The sequence below is a fragment of the Lutra lutra genome, chromosome 6, assembly GCF_902655055.1.
Source record: "Lutra lutra chromosome 6, mLutLut1.2, whole genome shotgun sequence".
Classification (NCBI taxonomy): Eukaryota; Metazoa; Chordata; class Mammalia; order Carnivora; family Mustelidae; genus Lutra; species Lutra lutra.
In genome coordinates this window covers 51,986,252-52,001,371 of record NC_062283.1, presented here as the reverse complement: position 1 = coordinate 52,001,371, position 15,120 = coordinate 51,986,252, and the positions used below count along the sequence as shown (strand labels likewise).

The 15,120-nt window shown below is 35.0% G+C and overlaps 1 protein-coding gene across 4 annotated transcripts in view; it reads left to right on the top strand.

Moving 5' to 3' along the window:
- The window catches only part of MLIP (muscular LMNA interacting protein), a 250,607-nt gene that overhangs the window by 151,811 nt on the left and 83,676 nt on the right, over positions 1–15,120 (top strand). For all 4 annotated transcript variants that reach the window (XM_047733786.1, XM_047733789.1, XM_047733788.1 and 1 more), the window contains 3 exons: positions 12,237–12,302; positions 12,386–12,469; positions 12,586–12,642. In XM_047733786.1, the coding sequence (XP_047589742.1) occupies positions 12,237–12,302; positions 12,386–12,469; positions 12,586–12,642 (207 nt within the window). The remainder of the gene's footprint in view (positions 1–12,236; positions 12,303–12,385; positions 12,470–12,585; positions 12,643–15,120) is intronic.

Below are 15,120 nucleotides of genomic sequence, written 5' to 3'. Positions count from 1 at the left end.
ATAAAGCAGGAACAAAGTAATCAGATCAGTTTGTGTTTGTGACTGCCCACAAACTTTATTATGACATGTTCAACAATATTGTAGAGGAAATAATTTTGAAATGGACATTACTTTTTAGGCTTGCTCTGTGTGCTTCTGTTCAGAGAATGTTAAAGATCTTACTCTCTCTTACTGACTAATTTTTCTTCTTATCATATGAGTCTGATAGCAATAGGTACAAAGTGAAAATTAAATTGAAGGACTCATAGTAACATTCTAAATAAATGGCTTTTTATTTTTATTTTGAAATTATATTAAGGAAAGGAAACATAGAGAAAGGAATATTTCCATGATATAAAACAGTGTGCATCCTTATTGTTTCACAAGTGATTCATATTTTTCCATGAAATATTTTTCATGAAAGCATATTTTTTAAAGCAATTTGAGTTCTCTGTTCTTTTCTTCACAAGTATTTCTCAGGATAAAATCAAGGCTAGAGTTAGGTGCCATTTTCTAACAAATGGCATTGTTATCTGCCATTTTCAAGACATTTTTAATTTATAAGCTATGTGAGTTTGAAAGAAGGATAATAGAGTAGCTCAATTCTATAAATAGCACATTTAAATTATAGGGTTAATTATTTAAGTAAAAGTTAATATAAAAATTATTTTATTTTTTCCCAATGGAAGGAAGTTAGAGAATAGCCATTCTGAAGACAATTGTAAAAATTGTGCTATAGAAATGGAAAGGTGAAGATTCGAGATGTCTTGTTGGTTTTTAAATCAATTTATTCTAAATTGCCAGCTTAAAATTTTAAAGCATGAGTTGGTAAACTTTAATCTGATTAAACATATGTCTTTGGGTGAGATATTTTAAGATCTCTGCATGTCTCAAAAATCTAACAAAATCTGGTTGCTAGCTTAGCATATGGCCTATACTAGAGAGGCATCTCTTAATTGATTAGTACAAGGAAATGTGTTCCCATTTCTCTAGCAATGGAAAAATGCCCAGGACCCAAATCTATTCCAGTTGGTTCTCCTCAGCCAGTTGTATACCGCACGTGTCTCTTTTAAAGTCCTTACCAAGCCATATGTAATTATACATGTCGGTAGCTTTTTTTTTTTTTCCTACTATGAACTATTTGAGGGAATATAGTAGTTTTTTGTTAGGTGTTCATTGAATGAATTACTTTGGTTTGCAGCTGAGTAGGTCACTAAAATGTCCAATTTTATTTCATAGGATTTTAAGGCAAATTTTTGCTCATAAAATTATAAAAATTAAGGACCCTAATGTATGATAATTTGGGCGATGATAATTAAGAATCCTTCTTTAGGGTAGAATAAACTTCATCAATTCTATTTAACATATAAAAGCTATAAAAGACCTTCTTCTATGAGGGAAGTAAATTGATTTTAGACCTGGTACCTTTTAACAATTCAAAAATACAATCATAATGGCTGCCGTATTGAACATTCTGGTGAATCAGACACTGAGCTAAATGTTTTGCTATCCTTACAATTCTGTGAAGATTTTGATGCTCAAAGATGCCAAGTAAATCCCGCAAAGCAGCAGAGCTATTATGTTGCTGAATTGGACCTTATATGATTATCTCCCAGCCTTTTCCTGTTTACCATGCAAGTGACATCAACTAGCTGAAGTGAAACACTGAGCAAGAAATGATGATTTTGGATTTCTGTCTACAATGCTTTTTTTTTCCATTATGTGCTAAAATATATTAAAATCCTCATCAAGTTAGAGCAACAAAAATTTTTGTTTTTGTTTTTGTTTTAGTGAAAAACAATGAAAGAGAATGGGAAATGATTTAGCCCCGAGACTTGAAAGTTTACCAACCAGCTCTGACTCCTTGAGTTGCTGAGATGAGTCACATTACAATGAAAGAGGTTAGAGCTGGAAGCAAGGCACACCTTTCTGACGACCTTGATTAAATGAAGGAAAAATATGAATTCTCCTGTTATTGAACCTTAATAAATGGTTTTGAAATAGGCTGTAATGGTCTGCACAAATTCCCTTCCTTCTGTGTGGTAGGAAGAGATGATCAACCCTTCAGTGTTTTTGGGATTATAAACACCATGTAGATTTCCTCAATTGTTAAATATTTTAAACCAATCATGAAAATAATGTAAGGATAAATACATCTGTATTTTTAAAGAAGCTGTACTTTTAAGTATCCGGAAGCCCTTTTGGCTTACAGTGTACATTTCCCCCTTTTCTTCAGATCTGAATGCTATTCAGACCCGAATCTTCAACTATATAATCAAAGTGAGATTTATTTTGTTGAAGATATCTCTAATCCTACAAAAGCTTTTGTGTTAATGACTGAAAATCAAACAAGTCTTTTGTAGTCTTTAGAGGATTTATTCTACCAGATACATAGCTGGTCAGATTAACAAAGTGTAGGAGCACTTGGGTTTAGCATGGGAGGGGGTTAATTTGATCATGACTGAAACAGAGTAACTGGCCCATAACATTTTTGAAGCCCAATCTAATTAGATAGTCTAGGCATCACAAAAAGTTTACAAGCCCTTTTAGGTTAGTCTTCCTTTGAAAGTAGTTTGCTTTCTGGCTCTGTTTAGAGTACAATTGATTCATGCTGTCTTTAGATTTTTAGAAGTTAATCCCATTTCCAGAAAGCAGGTTAGATTGATATAATATATCTGACTTAAAAGTGCCTGCAGTTCCACCAGGGTTCTCTTTTCAGGTGAGAAGCACCTGTTATAGTTTACTGGCATGTATTCCCATAAGAACTTTGATTTACAGTGCTCGTTCAGAGTCCTTGCCTCTTAATTATAATGTAGTGCTGAGCTCAGAAACTATTTTCTACTAAAAATTGGATTTACTATGTCTCTTCTTAAAAACTGGACCCCACAGTTGGCTGTTCTGAGCAAAAGATAACTGCTTTTTTTTTTTTAAAGATTTTATTTATTTACTTATTTTTGAGAGAGAGACAGAGAGTGGCAGAGTGGCAGGCAGAGGCAGAGAGAGAAGCAGGCTCCCCACTGAGCAAGGAGCCCAAAGCGGGACTCGATCCCAGGACCCTAGGATCATGACCTTAACTGACTGAGCCACCCAGGCGTCACAAGATAACTACTTTTAATGAAAATATTCCTCATAACTTACATTAGTTAAGAATATTTAAAAAATAAGATTCAAAGCATTCACCTTTATGTCTCACTTGGCTAAAAAATTGATGTCCAATTTGGTAGAAAATATATGTTTTTAATAAAACTCTTATATTGGAGAATATTTTGAGACAGCTTCATTCAAAATTAATAAATCTAAAAAAAATCAATACATTGCTGCTGGCTAAGGTGTCAAAAAGCAGTCTATGGTTAGAGTTCTTTTAATGGAGATTTAATAAATTTTCATTTAAATATAGTTTTGTACCACAGGGAAAAAACAAAACAAAACAACTCTTTAAGGCTGGCAGAAGGAATGGATCAAGATGATACATTTGACAAATAACTCCTCATTAATTAAAAAAATCTATTCTAATACTTTTCCAAGCTATTGAAACTCAAAATAACCTTTTCTCCAAATTTTAATGCACTCTGAGTATTACCCTATTTCAAAGTTTCAGCATTATTCACCTAATTCCATTTATCTTCCTTAATTTTCCAAGGGTTCTGAGTAGATAGTGTTTTCATTCATTGAATGGCCTCCTGAAAGTTGTGTTTGCCTAGAGTAAGTTCCTACAGAGTAACCAAGATATTAACCTTATTGATTGTGGCTGAAAAAACACCGCCTCATTATATTAGCACCAATCATATGCTCAGCTCTTTGATGGTAAACAAATTTAATTGAAATGCAGGCAAAAAAAATAAAGTATTTGTTATTTAAAATATTCAAAGGGTTTAAACTACTTCTCTAGAACATTTTACAGAGGAGGATTAAAATCATATTATTTGTATGATTCACTTATTCATTTAACTCCATTTAGTTGTTACTTTACCCTTTCAATTCATCCTAAGAATCTTTATTGATCACTGGCTCTATCCTGGGGCTATAAAGATAAATACCATATTTTTCCGATTGTGATAGGGACAAATGGTCCAGTTGGGTAGAGATACTGTTGAAAAGTAATTATGATATCATATGTTTAAAGTATGTACAAAGTGATATGGTGCCCAAGGAAGGAATGCCAGACTTTTCCTAATATGAGGGCCAAAAATAATTCATGAAGGAATTTGATTAGCATCTTTAGGGTGAACAGGAATTCGTGAAGTGAGCTGAGAGTGAAGGAAGGACAATCTAGGCAGAGTTAATAACATGCAGTTACAAGGTCAAAGAACTCAAGTGGTTCTTCATGGTTGGAGAGCAGCTTGCAAATGAAGAGAAAATAGAAGATATTATTGAAAAGGTAAAGAAAGGCTGGATCAAACTGTTCCCCTAAGGAGTTTATTCTTAGTCCTTCTCATTAATTTCTGACTTTTTTCTTCTCCATAATTATCATTGTAGTTAGAAGTCGTATGGCATCAAGTCTAAAATTAAGGCCCCATATTATGTGCCACCTTGATGTAATAGTGAAATTAGAGGGGTCTCAAGTAGCCTAACTTCAAATTCCCCCACCCCCACTGTCCACCCCCAGATAAAGGTCCCCTAACCCTCCTTATCAAACTGACCATGTACAGTTTCTACTGAATCAAACAAGCCAATCACAACTTTCTACAAACCAGGGGACATGTACGTCACCCTCTTGATACTACAAAGCCTGTCTTCCACCACCCCTGGTCGTTTACTTTGTGCCTGAGCACAGCCCTTGTGTGGCCCAGTGTGGTGTGCATCATTCTCTTCCTCTAGGCTGTGAATATATCTGACTAATAAACTGTTGGTTCTATCTGCCCAGTGGCGGGGTTGTGTATTTGGCCGTGCCCATAACCTCAAGGTAAATAGGTAATTAAGACACTGTGTCAGAGAAAAATTAAACTATCTGAACACCAGCTAGGAGTTATCTTTATGAAGTTTTCTGTTCTTGCTACCCATTACTCATGACTAGTAAGTTTAGAGGAAAAAGAAGGAAGGCAAAAGAGAAATTTTTTATGGTTAGAAAGAGGCAATCTCACATATATTTTTAAAAAGATTTTATTTATTTATTTGACAGGGAAAGCGATCACAAGTAGGCTGAGAGGCAGGCAGAGGGGGAGGGGGAAGCAGGCTCCCTGCTGAGCAGAGAGCCTGATGCGGGGCTCCACTGCAGGACCCTGAGATCATAACCTGAGCCGAAGGCAGATGCTTAACCCACTGAGACATCCACGCGTCGCCAATCTAATGCATTTCTATTAGGTTATCATAGATAATGTTTTATATTTTTTTAATTACTGCAGAAGAGTGGATTTTGCAAAAAAAAAAAAAAAAAAAAAATCCAGACAATATTTTCCTTTGTGACTTATTGAAATGAGAAGAAGGTAAATTCTTATTTTTAGATGCAACTTTTCTGAATTCTGAGGTGTATATCCTAGGCCAAAATGACAACCAGCATCTCCCCATGGTTCCTGTTGGTGAAGATTAACAGTCCTGGGTCTGTTCTGTCACTGGGTCTGTTAGAAGGGGAAAAATTGATTCCGTTGAGTCTTAGATTGCATGGTTCCACAGCCTGTGTGACACTTTCTGGTCAGAATATGCGTATATCAGACTGATAATGAGGAAACGAAGAATCAAGGTAAATCTAAATAACAGGACAGGACAGCCTGTAATTTCCAGTTGAATACAGCAATTGGAAGTGGTTCACCCCAAATATGAAGCTGAGCTCATAAAAAAATCAGGGCAATTCCCAAGGGTCAAATACCAAAAGCAAGTTGAAGTTCAGAATGCTTAGTTATTCAGAAGATATTATGCTCACTAATCATAGAGATTGGGATTTACTATCAAACTGGTGAAGGGAGAGAAAGATTTGGGGCTGAGTGAGACGAGGACTGGAATTGCCTCCCTGTCATAAAGCCAGGGTTTCTGAAGAGTTACATTCTCAATTACAAGATGAATAAGAGGGGTACCTGGGTGGCTCAGTGGGTGGCTCAGTGGGTTAAAGCCTCTGCCTTCAGCTCAGGTCATGAGCCCAGGGTCCTGGGATTGAACCCCGCATCGGGCTCTCCGCTCAGTGGGGAGCCTGCTTCCCCCGGCCTGCCTCTCTGCCTACTTGTGATCTCTGTCAAAAAAAAAAAAAAAAAAAAAAAAGATGGATAAGAAAAAAGAAATTTGCAAAGGGAAATGACAAGCAAATTTTCTTATGTCAGCCTGGGCTCAGGGTAGGAAAAAAGAGAATCTTTAACCATAAGCCTACCCTGAAGTGGGTTTGAGATTTGAATTTACGCGGTCTCTGTGATAAGGAAAATTTATGCTAATGAATTGAAATGAGTTTGACTCATTATATTTCTAGGAAATGAACAGTAGCTGGTATTGGACCAATTCTTTTGTAGATAACTCTGATAAACTAGGCAAAATACAAAAAAATCATTGTCTAAAAGTACTGAACCAAGTGACCAAGAGCAGGTTGAATTTCAATAGTCATTGAATTACAATAGTCAATGTTTGTAAAGAGATAAAGGAATTGAGTGATTTTCCAAATTTTCTGAGTTTTTCATCTATGGGAGGCTCTTTGTCTCTTCACCATCAAGCAAACAAAAACTCAGCAAGAAACCAGCAGGCTTACTGGATGAGGAATCAGAGAAGAGAATGGAGGGTTACACAGGATCTGGAAAGTGAGGGGAGAATCTGGGAAAAGAATGAGTCACAGAAAGGAAGCCCTAAATGTTGCATATAAACTCTGTCCAACCCCCTGGATTACCACTGAATTACACATGTGCCTGTTAAGCCCAGCTAACCTCAGCTAAGGATAAAATAACTAAACAGAGATTCCAGCTGCTGCCCACCATCAAGGAGACAGAGTCTGGAGCTGAATTAAGTGCCTGCTAAAACTAAACAATAACAACAAAATAGTTAGGATACAAAATTACTAATTTCTAGACATGCAAAGAAGCAGGATAATTTAAACCATCCTCAAAGAGAAAATGTAATTCACAGAGAGTGACCCAAAGATGTTCCAGGTGTTGTTCTTGTAACTATCCTCAAGGGTATAAAGGAAAATATGCTGATAATGAGTTATATAGGACTTCACAAAAATAGAAACTAAAACAGACTCAAATGGAAATTCTAGAGTTGAAAAGTACAATATTGGAAATTAGAAAATGCACTGTATTTTTCAAGAAAAAAATGAAGATGCAGATGTGTCAGTGAACTTGAAGATAAATTGCTAGAAATTACCTGATCTGAACAAAAGGGGAACACAAATAGATGAACAGAGTTCCAGTGACATGGGGGATGATATCAAAATGTAATTAAAGCCACAGAGGGTGAGGAGAGAATGGGGTAGAAAAAATATTTGAATAACTAATAGACAAAATTTTTCCATATTTGGTATAATATGTAATTCTTTTCAGAAGCTCAGATAGTCCCCCAATGTTTAATTCAAAGAAAATCATGACTGAGCATATTACAATCGAACTTCTTAAAAATCAAATATAAAGAGAAAATTTTGGAAGCAGTCAGGGAAAAATAATGCATTACATGCTGAGGAACAACAATAAAATAATTACTAAGTTCTCATTAGAAACAGTGGAGGCCAGAAGACAATGAATGGAATGACATCTTTAAATGCTGTGAGAGAGAGAGGAAAAAACTCTCTCTTATGAGAGTTGTTATTATGTTGCTGGGGAAAACCCCTTCAAGAATGAAGACAAAATGAAGATATTTTCAGCTGAAAGAAGACTGAGAGAACTTGTTGATTACAGATTTTACAACAAAATATGCTAAAGGAAGTTCGTCAAGCTGAAGATAAATAATGGTGAATAGAAACTCAGAACTTCAGGAAGGAAAGCAGAACATGGAAAATAATAAATATGTGGATAACTATAAAATACTATTTTGTAAAAATTCCTTTAACATACATATAACTAAGGCAAAAATTAAAACATGAAGGGTGGGCGCCTGGGTGGCTCAGTGGGTTAAGCCGCTGCCTTCGGCTCAGGTCATGATCTCAGGGTCCTGGGATCGAGTCCCGCATCAGGCTCTCTGCTCAGCAGGGAGCCTGCTTCCCTCTCTCTCTCTCTCTGCCTGCCTCTCCGTCTACTTGTGATCTCTCTCTGTCAAATAAATAAATAAAATCTTTAAAAAAAAAAAAAAAACATGAAGGGCACCTGAGTGGCTCAGTGAGTTAAAGCCTCTGCCTTCGGCTCAGGTCATGATCCCAGGGTCTTGGGATTGAGCCCCACGTGGGGCTCTCTGCTCAGCTGGGTGCCTGCTTCCCCCTCACCCCCCATCTCTGCCTGCCTCTCTGCCTACTTGTGATCTCTTTCTCTCTCTCTGTCAAATAAATAAAATCTTTAAAAAGAAAAAAAAGTAGTTAAAAAAATTAAAACATGATAATATGTTGGTAGCATATTCAAATATATTTATAAGGCAATTAGAACATAAAAACAAGAGTAGGGGTTGAAGAAAGCTATACAATTGCTACATTATTGAATAGTATGTGAATTGAATCTAGATTTTGTACTGCTTGGTTTAGACCTTGGTATAAAAAGAAAAATTTTCAAGGTTAATTTGTAAAAAAAAAAAAAAATAGTCTATAACATTCATGTTAGTTTTTATGTAAGCCATACTCACTGCCACAGTGGACAAACCCTGATATTTCAGTGGCTTAACACAATCATTGTTTATTTCCTTTCCGTATCCATGTTGGTAGTGTTCATTTTTGCTCTTCTACATGAGTTCTTAGTAATTCAGTGATTTAGGAAGGTAGTCGGCTTCCATCTTGTGTCTTAGTTATCTGAAGAAGATGGAAGAGAGAATTATGGAAAGTCATATCCACTCTTAGCTACCTTGCACCAGAGGTTATGTATGACTTCTACTCACATTTATTTCATAAGAATAAGTCACAAGATCATACTTAAATTCTTGAGACCAAAGAAATGTATATCTGTGTCCAAGAAAATGATAATCTCTGGTGAACATTTAGCATTTTCTTTGCCATGATATCCAAATTACTGGAGGGCAAATGAGTTAGAAAAAAACATATTTAATCAATTAAAATATTTAAAAACTGAATAAAAATGAAATAGGAAAAGTAAAACAAAAATAAAACAAATGTTTTAGAAACATTTAAACATATAAGTAATTGTAATAAAAGAAATGTTAACCTCTCCAGTTAAAAGACAGTGGAAATTAGACTGGATCAAAAAATGAATTCTAGACATCTGTTATTTATAAACCACTGATTTTTAATGTTTGAATGTAGGAAGTCGAAAAGAGGCATGAAATGATGTACTAGTAAAATGCTAATCAAAGCATTTGGTTTTATGAGGCAAAGTAGATATTAAGACATAAAGCATTACTGGTGAGACAGAAGGTCACTTTATAATGATAAACATTTAAGTCATGAGGGAGGAATACTTCTAATTATGAATGTAGTTAATAAAATGGCTTCAAACTATGTTGAGCAAAAATTGCTGGTATCACAGGGAGAGATTAACAAATCCACTATCATTCCCTGAGATTTTATGATACCTCTTTCAATTATTGATAGAGCACGTATGCAGGAAACCCAGTAAAACTAGGATAAATTGAATAAAACAATAATTTTGATCAGAGAGACACACACTTACATGCAGAAGCCTGCAAACAACAGAAGATAGATATTTTCTTAAGTATAAATGGAATATTTATAAAACCGTGTCTTATGTCATAAATCTCAAACTTCATAAAAAGTCACTATTATGAAGAAGAAATTCTCTGGCTATAGCATAACTAAATAGATAATTTTAAAATTGGGAAAATTCCTCATTTTTAAAAATTAATAGGGAAAACCTCTTTTAAATAGCCCATGAATCTAGGTAATCTTAACAGAAGTGTTTAAAGATGTATTGAAAATGGAATGACAGTGATCATACTATATATAATGACTTGTGAAATGCAACAAAAGGAACACATTCAGAAAGGTTAGGATAAATCCAAAAAAAGGTAGAGGGAAGGAATTAAAGATATTAACATATATTACTGAAATGGAATATGAATATGCCAAAGAAGGTCAATGCCAATATGTAGTTCAATTAAGAGATGAGAAATTGATCATTCTCTGGAGAAACTGATTGTTTAAAAAAGTAGGTAGACACAAATAAATATTAGAGATGATAAAGGAGTGGGGCCAAGATGGCGGTATGAGACTTCTGAAATTTCGTCTTCCCATAGACACACCAAATGTACAGCTATATGTTGAACAATTCCCTCTGAGAAAAATCCAGAAACTATGTGAGTGACTCTTACACATTGGGTGAATGAGAATATCAAAACCGGTTAAAAAAAAAAGAAAAGGCTGAGATACACTGTCCTTATAAACTCCAATGCTGGCACAGCTCCATGTGGTTGGGAAAGAATCCCCAACTCCCAGCTTTGCCGCGAGGCACGAAGGATTTAGACCACATATGAAGCAACCCAAATTTTAAGAATTCCACCCAAGGGCATGACTTACTAGGTTAGGAAAGAGTTCCTTAAATCACAAAGGAAAATGATGAAGAAAACTTTGACCGTATTGCAATGAAAACTTGTGTCTGTTATCATAAGACATATTGGCGATCATGAAAAGGGAAGGCAAGACTGGGTGAAGACGTGTGTGCCACATCTAACTGACAAATACTTTGCATCAAAATTAGATAAAATTTTCCAACAAATGAATAAAAAGCAGACTACCCAATGAACAATGAATACATAAATAAAAGGAAACATGAATAACCAGTAAATACATAAAAGACGCCCAACCTCAAAAATTATCAGGCAAATTCAACTTAAAACCATAGGGAGATATTTTATGTATGTCAGGATGTTAAGATTCTTCAAAGTCTGAAAAATAGGAACTCTCATTCATTGCAGTTACGAGTGTAAAATTATACAATTATTTTAAAGAACAATTTCACAATATCTGAAAAAGCTATCTTTTTCTTTAGTCTTAAACTACAAATATGTTATAAAGAAAAGTGTACGTGGGAGATAGTTGTTACAGTTTCTAATAGGGAAAATATGGGGCACCCTAAATATTCAGCACTAGAAGAAGTATCTATTTTGTTGTGGAATATGCATAAAATGGGATATAATGTGGAGGTCCAACAACTAAATGAATAGCTATATGGAAAACAATAATAAGGGCAAGAGGAAATTTTCAGAGGTGATGGATGTGTTTATGGCAATAGACTGTTGACATGGTTTCATGGATATATACTTGTTTCCAAACACATCAGTTGCATATGTTAAATAGGTACAGATTTTTCTATTTCAACCGTTTCTCAATAAAGTAGTTTAAAGCAAGCAAACACAAAAAAGTTCCAGAATCATATTTTGTATTTATCTGAAATTAGAAGATTTGCACAACATAACCTTATATATTGTTTAGTGATGTATAAATATATTGCTACATTTTAAAAATTAAAGGCATACACATGATGATAAACACAAAATTAATGAGTGATGAATTCTCAGGTTCATGTGGAAGATGAAAAAGCAAGCAGGGAGGAATGCATACTGGTTTCCATTATTTTGTGAAACTAATTATTCTCAATGGCATAAGAACACGGTACGGAGTGCCATCTTACTTTCTCCATATCTAAACTATATGTCTAAAATAGGTATCTGAACTATATCACAGTAAATAAAAAGTAGATACCTGGCCTATATCACAATAAACAAAAAGTATTTCTCAAAAGAGTTGAATGTCATCCGAGGCCAAGTCTAACGAATCAAGTAACCCAAATTTTTTATACCTAAATGATTAAAAATTAGGCAAGTTTCTTTCTTGTGTATGCATGTTTCTTATTAAACTGGCTCTGAAGCATTTTCTCAAAAGTAGTTTTTGTGGTATTTTGAGAAAGGACTACGTCATTGTTTCTGTGTGTCACTTCCCAAAGTGATTTCTTTGAAGGGGACAAGTGTCATCTGGATGTATAACGTGTCCAAGTTCCAGTGTATATGTTATAAAGTTCGGCTTCCTTTCTTTATTTCAATACCATATGTTCAAGATACTCATTACATTGGAGAAAATAGACAGATGTGAGCAATGCCTCTATGCCAGATAATAGATCATCATCAATGATTCAAAGTCTTTTTTTTTTTCTTTTTGAAATCTTGAGATACAGGGCTTTTTTTTCTACTACATGTATATTTGACTAAAATCCTCACAAGAGAACTATTTTGTTTATCACTAGGCACTCGATGAACCAGCCAAGACTGAAGGTGTCTTCAAGGACAACACTTTAGACCCACCTCTGGAGGTAATGACTTCAGATTATCCATGCTTTTGAAACAAAAGGCCGAAACTCATTGCTAACTCAGTACCTGGTTTCAATTCTTCCAGTTTTGTTTCCCTGCACAGCTCAGGCAGCAAACTGAAGAGCTCTGTGCTACCATTGATAAGGTCTTACAGGATTCCTTGTCTATGGTAATGCCTTAGACTAGAATGTGCAATTCAAACATTTGCTTCGCTTCTCTTCATTTTCCTCTGTTTGAGTATGATGCGTCTTAGGTTTGTCCTTCTTGTTTCTTTTTCTTTTCCAGCATTCTGACTCTCCTTCGAGTTCCTCACAGACATTGTTGGGTTCTGACACAATGAAAGTATGTATATATTTAATATAATTTGCTGAACCATAAGAGTGACTAGATCAATGGTTTTAAACTCTAGGCTAAGACCCTGTCGTGAATTGGAAAGTTAATTAGTTGAATAGCAACCAGCATCTTAAAAACAGAATAATAGGAATGTAAAATATCAGACTTGATTACAAGTAGTGAGTAGTATTGTTGAAGTATGTTTCAATTTGTTTACGTGTATGTATGTAAGTATATGTGTACAGGGTTACAAAGTAAAATTTATTACTAACTATGGGTTAAGTTCAAATAGTTTGAAAGCCAAAGTGTTAGACTTTGTCTTTATAGTTGGCATTTTAAGAAGCATTTTAAGAACCGCATATAGAATTTGTGGCTTATCCTTATCTCATACCATAGCTTCAGTACTTATGTAATTCACAGTCACTTAGAATTGCAGAAGTGGGAAAGGAAGTAGACTGAAGTCACATTAGGCTAAGCGTTTTCACACAGGTATTTCTGGAACTTGTTTCCTTTTGGTTGACTAAGCTTATTTAGTTGTTCTTTGACTCACAGGGACAGAAACCTGGATATTTTAGATTGTTTGGATACTACTAAGTCATTAATTGTTTTAACTGAGTATTTAATTATTTCCTTCTTATAATAGTCATTTTCGTTTGTTGGAATAAAATGCTACATTTTTTTTTGAATGCTTAATACAGATCTCATCAAATTTTCAAAATGGTTGTGGCTTTTTCTTTATAATTGTTAGGGTTTTTTGGTCAGCTGTATTTTCACTCTTTGAGTGAGTGTAAATGCTTTTTTCAGGTTCCCTTTAAAAATTGTACATTGTGGGGGCACTTTGGTGGCTCAGTCATTAAGCGTCTGCCTTCGGCTCAGGTCATGAGCCCAGGGTCCTGGGACTGAGCCCTGCATTGTCGGGCTCCCTGCTCAGCAGGAAGCCTGCTTCTCCTTCTCCCACTCCCCCTGCTTGTGTTGCCTCTCTTGCTGTCTCTCTCTCTCTCTGTCAAATAAATAAATAAAATTAAAAAAAAAATAAAATAAAAGTTGTACATTGTATATACAAAGCAAGTTTTAAATGTACAGAATTGCTTATGACTAGAAGAGTATCCTAATTTTTGATTGGAATATCAAAACTATAATTATCCATGAATAATGACATAGGAACTCAGTAACTAATAATCATCAGTATTAACAAATGATATTTTAGCAGAGAGGACCTACAAATAGATAATTGTAATTTTTATATTTGCCTATTCATTGTATATTCTTTAAGTCTTTTAATCTAAAAATATGAAACATTGATTTCTTTGAGGCTACCTAAATTTTAAAGTATATTTTCATTCTGTTTGTTGAACATATAAAAAGTACTTTATATTTTATAATAGGAATAGAACTTAAGTAATACTATGTGAATAATATATATTATTGATTTATTTAATAAATATTTAATGCTTATAGTATTAAAATACATTATTCTAAGTCACTAAGTTTAAGACAACTGTTTCATTCAACAAGTATTTATTAAGGGCCTACTATGGGCCTGATGGTATGAGGCATTAAGGAGATAATGGCGAGCAAGGTAATGTAAGCAAGGTAATATTTTGGATGTAGTGATCAGAAAGAGGAATTCAAGCTGAGAGCAAAGATGGGAAGAGTCCAAAGTATAGAGAGATCAGGGAGATTAGCTTTCAGGTGTGCACATTTCCCGAGGCAGGAAGGAACTTAGTATGTATGAAGATGAAGGTGAGTATGGCTGCAGTATAGGGAACCAGGGGCTGAGCATGTGAAATGGTACGGTGGGCTAGGGATAGTGACTTAGATACTTACAGCATACCCTGGAGGTATGGAAGGCTCAGTTCCAGCCCATAGCAATATGGTGAATATTGCAATAAAGTGAATCAAGTGCATTTTTCCATTTCCCAATACATATAAAATTTATGTTTACAACATATCATCATCTGTTAAGTGTGTAATAACATGTCTAGAAAACAATGGACATATCTTAGTTTAAAATACTTTATTGTTAAATAATGCTAACTGTCCTCTGAACTTTCAGAGAGTCATAACCTTTTTGCTCGTGGAGGGACTTGCCTCCATGTTGATGGCCCCTGACTGATCAGAGTGGTGGTTGCTCAAGGCCGGGGTGGCTGTGGCAATTTCTTCAAACAAGACAACGATGAAGTTTGCCTCATCAATGGACTCTTCCTTCCATGATTTCTCTGTAGCGTGTGATGCTGTCTGATGGCATTTTACCTGCAGAACTTCTTTCACAATTAGTCCTCTCAAATCCTGCCACAACTTTAACAACTAAGTTTATGTCATGTTCTAAATCCTTTGTTATCATTTCAACAATCTTCCCACTATCTTTATCAAGAGTACATTCCATCTCAAAAAACCGTGTTCTTTGTTCCTCCACCAGAAACAACTCCTCATCCATTTGAGTTTGATCACGAGATTGCAGCAACTCAGGCACATCTTCGGGCTCCA